Here is an 11,070-nt window from a genome sequence, read left to right as displayed (position 1 = left end):
ATAAACATGTAACAAACACAGCTGAGAATAATCTATCAGAACAACTTTGATTTTTCCCCATTCGTCTTAACCATGTTAAGAGGTGGTTTAGTTATTGCGGAAGTCATCCATTGTATCATGACATCATAGCATTTGAGGGAGACATCATGTCTGTCTCACAACTATGAATACATTATATAATGCCAATAAACATGATGTGTTTTCAAATGTTTCAGGTGTTGGGAATTCAGTGTCTGTAAGTTTCATTTGTAAATAATTTCATACTTTGAAGTTTACACTGTTTCTTTCATGCTGAATGGGTAGTCAAGTGATCGCAAGCTCGGAGGTTCACACAGTTTAACCAGCGATTTCAAATCGTTCACACTTCAGTGAACCCATCCAAACTGGAGTTCAATTCTTAATTGTTAGTGTTAGCAAGAGGTTTGAAATGTTAAAAATTTTGGTCATGAAATATGCAACATGCTCAATAACACCCAGAGTGAGTGAGTGAGTATGGTTTTACACAGCTTTTAGCAATATTCAAGCAAATATCATAGCAGGGGAGACCACAAATGTGCTTCACATATTCTATCCATGTGGGGAATTGAACCTGGGTCTTCGGTGTGTGAAGCAAAAGCTTTAACCACTAGGATACCCCACCACCCACAATAACACCCAGAAGTCAACAAACAATCTCTGTCTCCTAGATATGAGGGCTATGAGACAAAAAAGTTGTCAAATGTTCTTGAGGGGTATATGGTGTGATGCACCCTGTGTGTGAGCCCAGCCCATGTACCCTGAGCCATCAAGCCCACCTGTGAGTGGGCTACATGAAAGATAACTGCCTGCTTCTTAACAAATCAGAAGCGAGTGTTTTATTGTCAGGTCAGATAACAGGAAATGAAAGACCACACAATCTAGAGAAATCCTATTCCAGGAATAATGCTCTGGACGGTCAGATGCACAGTGAGACAGTCATTATCACTTGTTCTCTTTCTTCTGCACAATCATGCCAATTACATTTCCTCACAAATATAACAAACAACAATGTGTAAGTTTGAAAGAGATGACACATATAACAGAAATACAATTCAGAGCATGGTATAATAACATGAACAAACGAATGATAATAAGGAATACTTTCATCTTACATACAAAATTTTAAAATGAACACAATGCTCATGGCATGCCTTATTACTGGACATGCTTATGCCCTGAGTGTATATATATAGAGTGATTCTAGGTTTTCAGTTAAATGTTTCTGCAAAGCACTAAGACACATCTGACATGGCTCTCAGTGTCATGTCAGTGTACCCCCATCTTCCCGAGGCAAGGGAGTTAACTGACTATAAAAGTCCTTGCTGAACTAGGCTGGAATTATGGAGTTTTATTTTGGCTGGGTAGTCTGTGCACAGTCCAATCAAAATTGCATAATGAAATCAACATCTGGTTTGTAAACTGCAGTGCAGATTTCGGTTGATTGCAGGATTGCAAAGCATGTGAACCGTCAACTTAGCGTTATTTTCCGAATAATTTCATGTTTTTAATCAAGGTGCTCACGTAATCGGTCAGATTGTCTTCACTGGTCGCTGCCATTTTGTTTGAAGCAAATGCTAGTGATATCAGAGTATAATAACCACTGGTGGCACTACAATTGAACCCAGAAATTCCAGCCTGGTTCGGCAAGGATGGTAAGTGGACTTTTACAGTGAGTTAACTCCCTTGCCTTGGGAAGATGGTGTACCCAGTGTGGTGCCTCTAAGCTGGTACCAGGATCTGCAGGTCGAGGGGTAGAATACTGTTCCGAAAAGAATCCACATTCTATCAGAGTGGGTGAGTAAGGGAGTAAGGGAGTAAGGGAGTAAGGTATCAGACATTGTACCAATTGTACCCAGAATGATTATTCCTATCAAAAGTTGCAGGAAAATTGAGTGAGTGAATGAGTGAGTGAGTTTGGTTTTAACGCCGCTTTTAACATTATTCCAGTTATATCGCGGCGTGTCAGCTTAATGTGGGAGGAATGCCTGAAGTGATGCAGGTCTAAGACGTTTACCACTTCGGTGAAACCCACCAGCACGGGTATGGTGCTGACAAACCTAGAAACATAATCGGGGCGAACCGGGATTCGAACCCACAATCATAGGTTTCTGGCGTGCCCAAGGGACGCAACCCTGCACAGCAAATCGCGGTGCCTTAGACGACTGGGCCACCTGTGCCACCCTGCAGGAGAATTGAGTTCAAATAGACACTGTTCATGTCACATATGCAGAGATGCCAAAATGTAAAACCACTATCAGCGTTTGAAACTAAGAAAGACAGCCAAGTGGTCCTTGTGGTAGGGAGTCCCTAGATCCAAATACTATTGGGGCAAATCTCAAAGACCTCAGGACTCACCTTGATTTCAAAGGCTACACCATAGTAATTTGGGGCAAAAAGGTACAAAACATAAAACCAAATAAAAATATTTTCCTGCATTTTTTGAAAAGTTTAAACAAGAGGAATTAATCTAATGTGTGACCCCTTTAACATGTTTGACATGATGACTAGTCCGATAAAGATTTACAACAGTCAAAGATCTTAAGTAGTTTTGTGGACCACGGCCAATGTTGAATACAAAATGATGTGAAATGAATGTCATTCTCAGGATTATCTCACTTGTATAACAATGTGCATACATACAGGTGTGTGGCTGCTTGTACTAGTCCAGATTAATGTTGGCTTTAAAGTGCTAGCCCACTGAGACACCACGCTGCAGTTTAACATGGATACCCCACTCAGACACATTATACTGACTCCAAGCTGGCAGTCCTTGTTTCATGCCCTTAATGCCGAACACCAGGCAGGGTAACAACAAGTACCATCTTGAAGCACTTTATGGTATGACAGCTGGGAATTGTACCACCAACCTTCTGCTCTGCAGACACACTCTATATCCACTAGACCGGGAAGTCGGTCTTGTAGCATGCAAGGACTATGTGACAGCTGAACACATGGAGTTGGTATTAAATAAAATACTGAGATTCCTGAGCAAAGTAGACATAGAGAGAATCTCACCCAAGTGCCTTTTGATATCAAATATATCAACCAGTGTTGTTATATTTGATATCAAAAGACATTAGGTGAGATGATTTTTATCATCCAACATCATTCTTCCAACTTTTTCAGTTTGTAGACAGTAATAAGCAGTGTCTTAAGTGTAAAAAGTACTAACAGAAGAGCCATAGTGATGTCATTTGATTGTGATGTCATGGTAACTGATGACATCACAATGGTCTGCAAAGCATAGTGATGCAATATCGATATCTACAGAGTAGTTACTGCTTGATCTCACCCAAGCGACATCTCCTGTGGGAGCAAGTTTTGGATGATAAATCATAAAACTAGAAACACTCACTGTAGACTTCTGGCATGACTTATGAAGAGATTCCATCCCAAATCAATGAAATGAGGCAACATGAGGACTAGGAATTAAAACAACGTGTCATTGGGTTGAACCCCTGAAATTGACATTTTCCGAAAAAACTATACACTACTTCCATAACTTGAAATATGTAAACAAACCTCGAGCAAGACAGGAAAAACCTACCAGGGCCACAGAAACTTAATCCTGGATTATCCAGTCTATTATGAGTATGACTCCATTCTGTTATGATCAATATTCACTTCCATATCTCACTTCTAGGCTTAAAAAAATAAAAGAATTGGTTCTCAGTCAATGACTTGAAAATTTAGTGTGAAGGGATGGTGTTTTTTTGGGTTTATTTTGCTTGTTCAAACTAGTATGTAACCAAATAAACAGTTGTGTACCATCAACCTGGGAAAGGGCCTCCCTACATAAACAAGCATACAAACTCCTATTGCCACCATGACCATAACACAAGGTGCACAGTAAAGCTGTGCGCATGTAAAGGGAATTAACTGCGTGCTATATTGGATCACATTTTTTAAGTATTAGGATTTTTAAAGTTTTTTTGAAAAGGGAAATAAAACCAAAATGTGCAGCAGACTTTATGATGATAAATGCGGTGCCTGAGAACCAAGACTATTATATTTGTAAAATCTGTATGAATTTTGGTGAAAATAGAAGGTGAGAGAAGTCTGTGGGCAGTTTGTTCCAGTTAGAGATATGAGAGATGGAGATGGTCACTTCCCAAACACAGTCATGGTGGCCAATAGGTCCAGGCTACTAACTGTAACAGACTGGAGACATAACACACTAGAAAATCAAGGATGCCAAAAATTCAATTCCCAATGCAAATTCATACAAATTGGCATATCTGAGAAGGAGTCTCAACATTGTAGACAGAATAATAACATCAATGATAAGATCACCCTGGGGCAATAGGGTTTCTGAACACCATTTTTTTTGGTCCCTTCCACCTCCAGTTTTGGCATTTTTGAATAACCACTTGAACATGGTTGTAAAAACAGCATGAGAAATCTAGCATACTTTTGTAACTGAGTGTGTATGATTAGACCAATATTCCAACAATATCACGGCGGGGGACACCAGAAATAGGCCTCACACATTGTAACCCATGTGGGGAATCAAAGCCAGTTCTTCGGTATGATGGGCAAACGCCTTAACCACAAGGCCACCCCATCAAGCCAGTATACATGAGAAATCTAGCAAATCTCACCGAGTTGTGAGTTATGACTGTCAGCTGTGTGTCTCAGTATCAAACTATACAGATCAATGCTTAAATCAACAACTGTCAACAAACGACCATGAATCAGTGGAAAGATTTCTCATCAGGCCTGTTATCACCCACTGACTACAGTCTGCGCCAAGACGTTTAAGTCCACTAGCCTGAACTTCTAAATTTTAGTGTTATCATATGGCATTTATTAGCTGATCATAATAGAACATATAAGCTTTACTAGACTCATACTTTGGACTAGTGGCTGAAGTCGCACTGTTAGTGGAGGGAGATGGGGAGGCCTAGAGGTCCAAACATTCACTGGTCATACCGAAGGCCTGGGTTCGATTCCCCACATGGGTACAATGTGTGAAGTCCATTTCTCATGTCCTCAGTTGTGATATAGCTGGAATATTGCTAAAGCAGCGTAAACCATACTCACTCAGTCACATGTATCATATGTAGACTAATAGTATACGTAGTAACATCTACACATTTGCATTCAATCAAGTGACATGTATTTATTAATGCATCCTTTCTATATCTTAACACCAAGATACATACTGCCTCACAACAAAGCAGCCTTCATGTGTTTAAAGACTAGTCATGTGGACTAGTTGAAACCTTATTTCACTAGTGCTCAGTTTGTAGCTAGTCCTGCTTGAATGAGACAAAAACATTTACTATGTTTACATTTTCTATTAGTTTTTTTCAGTTTCAATATGTAGCAAATGTGAACTGGTTCAGAATGAGAGCCCTGAAATGCTACAAGTCAATTAGGACTGCAATCATTGGATTTTCACTTTGGATTTCTGGACAATTAAGTAGTCTCGGGCTAGTGGACTATCGTGAATTTCAAAGGCTATAAAGTGTATAATTAAAGGCCTATTGCTCATAATGGCTTAAATGCCCATTCTCTCATAGTAGTCGTCACGATATGGCTGAAATATTGCCGATGTGACGTTAAGCTTTAACTCACTCACTCCCTCATAGTAGTGAATAAAAAATAATGATAACAGGATGACATGCAGAAATCGCACATCAACACTATATACAGCTTGTGTTGCGGCATCGCTCTCCAAAACCAACATTAAAAATATTTCAATCATCCAAATTTGAAAAACAAATCAAGCAATCTCTTGCACCCAACCCATGAACTTAAAGAAACAGAAAATGAAGGTATGTAATGTAATGTCGCATAACAATCCACTTTTATAAAGTGCCCCCTACAGTTCTTGCTTGACTGAAGGCGCATCACTTTCGGACACCTCATCAATCTTATCCAAATGACCGTACCAATGATTGTAAGCCAGCAGTGCCACATTACGACCTCCAATGGCACTCATTTCTAGAGCAGACGCAGCAATCTCTACAGCATTCACATTATACAGCCTGTCATATAAAACAAAGGGAGGTAACTCCATATTTGTGCTGTATTGAGGATATGCTTTCCAGTTGATGAGCCTCAAGTCTTTTCGACCAGAGAATAATAATCTCACCTCTTGTTCGGTGGGAACCCGATTCAAGAAAACTTTATAAACTTCTTCCTCAACATCTTTCTTTTTTAAATGCTCCTTAAAACTAACTGGCCTTTGCTTTCCTACGGAGTTAAAGAACACATCTTCGTCTACTGTGAAAATTCCATTGGGCATATCTTTTAGGTTTTCGTATCCAAAGTATGAAGCGTTAAGATACCCCTGTACAAACAAAGCTATTGTTTCATGCAACTTTAAGTCTGGAAGTGGTAAGTGTTGTGTAAAATCTTCAAATTTAATGTTGGTTTGTCCCGTAGGAAGAGGCGTTGCTATGACAACAATATCATACTCCCGAGCGTTTTCTTCCTGATCCTTGCTTTCTGGGTCCGGGTTTTTATATGACACTTCATATGTAACACCTTCGCCATCCTTTTGCAACAGGATCTGCGTTACCTTCCCATTGATCAAGTTTGCTTTGGATTTCTTCAACAGCCTTTCAGGAACTTGTTTATTACCTCCCTTGACCGCCCATAAGCCAGGTTGTGCCCCTGCCATTGATACTGCACCTGGGTCAATAAAAAATAAAAAATAGATTCTTCAAATATGAAACAGAAATCTACATGAGTACTGTTGCAAATAATCAACTTCATCAAAATGATTAATGATGGATTGATTTTAGTTTTCATCCAAGGAATTCTATCATTTGTGATTGATTTTTTTTCTAGTGTAAGATTATTTTCATTAATTTGTCGTAATAAATTAAGAAATGGTTTCAGGACATTTACCATTCTAATTTGTCTTAGTTCAACCTGAAGTAGAGTACATGTAGTATTATTAAATGTCGAAAGTGTTGTTATTATGTGTCTTCAACATGAAGAAAGCAGAGGACATGGACAAAGAATGCTCATGACAGAATTCTCTCTTCCCATCAATTGGGATATCATGCTTTTTGTGTGTACAGTCTGTGTCAGATCTTTGAGTCGGGTAGCCCAAACATGGTCCTGTAACATAAATGCCAGTCAGGGAAGCCTGCAACAAACTGCTTCTAGTGGGACACCCTCACTCACCCACAAAGGCTGGGATAGCGACACTCTGTCCGTAGTTGTTTCTCATGATGGCGTGCACCATCTCCTTGATGAAGATATCCGAGAATCCCTGTTCCTTCATGACGTCCATGATGGTGGTGTGAGTGTACCGCACAAACTCCGGGTCCATCACCTGCAGCATGTCCTCCACTGTTGTAAATGCTATCCCCTCATTCTGCAACTTGTAGATTCTGCACAACAGGGAGAATGAGTGAGTGAGTGAGTGAGTGGTTGAGTGGGTGAGTGAGTGAGTGGGTGAGTGAGTGGATGAGTGAGTGAGAGTGGATGGGTGAGTGAGGGAGTGGGGTGGGTGAGTGAGTGAGTGGGGTGAGTGAGTGAGTGAGTGAGTGGGGTGGGTGGGTGAGTGAGTGGGGTGGGTGGATGAGTGAGTGGGTGGATGAGTGAGTGAGTGTGTGGATTGGTGAGTGAGTGAGTGAGTTAGTGAGTGAGTGAGTGAGCTTAATGCCAGTTTGAACTGTCTTTCAGTAACATCACGGCTTGATGTGGAAGTGAGTATTACTTTACGCTGCTTTTAGCAATATTCACAGTGATGCCGGTATTAAGATGCTTCGCTTTGATGAAATCAATGAGCATGGGTATGGTGCTGACAAATTTGTACACGTAATAAAAATGAAACAGGTTTCAAATGACCCACAACCATGGGTTTTGGGCATGCCTAAGAGATGAAACTCTGCACAGTGAATAGCAGTGCCTGAGACGACTCCTCTCTGCCCCCCTTTCCACAACACCTAGAAGAAACATGACAAATGCCTTTATGAATTATTAGATTGTCAACCCTTACTACTATGACTAATAAGTCCTTACTGCACAGAAATGAATGAATGAATGAATGAATAAATGAATGAATGAATGAATGAATGAATGAATGAATGAATGAATGAATGAATGAATGAATGAATGAATGAATGAATGAATGAATGAATGTTATATTTGGGACAACACTTTCTTAGTAAAGTACAGATTCTTGTACTTTTTGGGGTTAAGTCTCATCCGGGATTCGAACCCACACAGCCAGGGAGAGGCACCTATTCACTAGCACACAAGGTCAGCAGTTTTACCCACTCAGCCACCGAGGCTCCAATGAATAAATGAGCCGGGTTTAACACTGCTTTAACAGTATTCCAGTTATGTCACATGAGCTTAATGAGGTAAAAAAGCCTGAAGTGATGCAGTTCTCAGACGTTTACCACTTTGGTGAAACCTGCACCAAGGGGCATGGTTCTGACAAATCTAGGAACATAATCTGTGTGAAGAGGGAATTGAACCCACGATCATAGGTGTCTGGTGTGTATAAGGGATGCAACTCTGCACAAGCGTGTTTAGTAATTCATATGTCATACCTTGTAAAGTTTTTGAGCAGGGAGTCTTGGACCCAGTTCTGGATTTTAACAACGTCATAGCCATAACGCCACAGTAATTTTGCCATGGTAACCGCTGTCCATGTGCTAGTTTCAACTTTCATCCCATCAGATCCAAAAAATCCAATTCTTCCTTCAGATGCATCAATCCTCTCAAGACCTAACAAACACAAATATTATTCAAATGAACATACAAGCCCAAAATACAGTTATCAACAAGAGCCCAGCTTATCTTATCTCAAGTCGTGGGGTGGATAACCATGATTACTTGCAGGTTTTCAGTTTTCATCATTAACACTAACCACTGCTAACATAAACAAGAACATGGGTAAATTAGCGATGTGAGTGAAAAGCTTGAAATCATAGAACAGTTATAATACACAGTGGTCGTGATTACCGGTAATTACAAGTATTTAAAAGGAAAATTTAGGCTTGGACTGATAATTCTTCTGACTGCTAGACCCTGTGGACTGGCAAATTAGGTATCTTGTATATCCTTGTTGTTGAATAAAACATTGACAATAGTCAAAAAAAATAATTTTTCCAACAAAATCAGCTTGTCTGTTATCATCAGGGTTTCTTGCTGTCTATTTTTAGTGCAAGGAAATAATTTTTTGCTTACAAATAACATACAAATGTCCAACCTTGTGGGCATAACCTATTCTCAGCCTTTTTCAGCCTTGTACTGCATTAGTTAAAAGCCAGCACATGCTGTACCTGCCAAACATGTTTGTAAAGTCAACCAAGTATTCATTGAGGAGGTGTAAGACACTGTTGTACTCACCAAACATGTTTGTAAAGTTGACCATGTATTCATTGAGGGGATGTAAGACAGCTGCACCTGCTTCATACTCGAAATCATCAATGTTGATCGATCTTGCTCGTCCACCAACTCTGTCCTGCTCAAAGATGTCAATAACAGCTTCCTTTCCAAAGAGCTGGCGTAAATAGTAGGCTGTGGTTGTTCCCCCTACACCTGCTCCTATAATGCCTGAAAGTTATTATGTACTAACATGAAAAACATGCAGGGTCTTACACGACGTAGAAATGTGTGTCGAGAACGCACAAATGTATAGACTGGATGCAGAAAATAAATATTGCATCCTGAAGAATGCACAATAATAATCATTGTACCAAGTTCTTGACCAGTAAAATAAAGGTCCTGTGATTAAAATAGTTATCAAATCAGACAGTACAGCACACTACTCAATTTTATCACTTTACAGGACACTCAAATTTTCTGTAAGGACCCTTGAATATAAATTCTTGGGGGTCCAATTGTCAAGGTATAACCATATCTTGTACAATGAAAGCATCATACGTACTATTTAATAATACTTATCTACTGAAACACGTCTTACATGTGTTACTTAGTAATTTTCCTACTGTACAATGTCTATATTTGAAAATAAAAAAATGAACAGCACATTAACATGATTAGAACTCTATGTACTTGATAACCGTATAAAAGTAACAGTCAGCATTTTTTTCATCTTCATCTTGATAGGCTGCAGATAATGAGGTCTGTGATAGCACAATCAACATACCATGCGGCTGGAGTATGTTGACACACAATCAATCAACTCAACAAGGAGCCTGGCGACATAATTCCTGTTTAGCTCGTTTAGCAGGCTCCTATGACAAGCATTGGGTACTGGGGACCATTGGAAAGTATTTTAACCATCAATACACAGGGGATCTTGCTGGTACTATTAGCTATTGCTTGAACACAAAGAGATTACCATGATCATATGGTAAATAGTATTGCCATCAGTGTTGGCCATATTACATCTGCAAAAACTTCAACATTTTCTGTTATCATGTACAATACAGTCAATGCAACACTCATCATTCATATTTATCATTCTTTGTCAATGTAAGTGAGAGTTTATATGTTGACATATTAACATGATTAAGTAATAAATGTTTGAAAATAGGAAAGACATTCAAGATTGACTACTGAATTTGCGGGTGCACTAACATGATTATGACTATTATGTCATTATTCAAATGACGGTGTCATTTATTTATCTGGATATATAAATTTATATTTTGTGGAATTAGCGAGAAATGAAGAGATGCCAATGATCTACGCCAACAAAATGTCCCGCGAAAACAGGTGACGATGCGATAACTGATCGCAATTCACCTCCAGAACGACACAATTTTACGTTTAACCGATGCAAATTTTGATTGCTCGGCAAATATTTCATTAAGTTGAAACATAGATGCTATACCTATACGAGGAAGTTCTTCTCCATCCTCTTGTGATTCTGTCAAGGAGAATAATCCAGTTATCAGGACAACATATGTAAAGACAGACTTCCACATCGACGCCATTGTAAGACAATGTGAAGTCGTTGCCGGATACTTTTTTCGTAAAACCATTTGGTGTTTTTTATATATATATTTAGAAATAGATTACCAAAAATATTCAAATACATACTTATGCTATTCTATACCATGTTATATCATTATTTAATTATGGACGATCAACAAATTCGTAATACGT

The 11,070-nt window shown here is 39.2% G+C and overlaps 1 protein-coding gene across 1 annotated transcript; it reads right to left on the bottom strand.

Moving 5' to 3' along the window:
• Positions 1 to 1,504: 1,504 nt before the first annotated feature.
• Positions 1,505 to 10,898, bottom strand: LOC139462433 (prenylcysteine oxidase 1-like). Its single transcript, XM_071244142.1, has 5 exons — positions 10,796 to 10,898; positions 9,343 to 9,549; positions 8,541 to 8,718; positions 7,162 to 7,370; positions 1,505 to 6,660 (listed from the first exon to the last, which is right to left on the bottom strand). Exons 1-5 carry the CDS (start codon positions 10,896 to 10,898, stop codon positions 5,846 to 5,848), a joined length of 1,512 nt encoding a protein of 503 aa, XP_071100243.1. The 3' UTR covers positions 1,505 to 5,845.
• Positions 10,899 to 11,070: the final 172 nt, after the last annotated feature.

Source organism: Haliotis cracherodii, unplaced genomic scaffold (genome assembly GCF_022045235.1).
Source record: "Haliotis cracherodii isolate W230 unplaced genomic scaffold, xgHalCrac1.p SCAF_15, whole genome shotgun sequence".
NCBI lineage: Eukaryota > Metazoa > Mollusca > Gastropoda > Lepetellida > Haliotidae > Haliotis > Haliotis cracherodii.
This window is presented reverse-complemented; position numbering and strand designations above follow the sequence as displayed.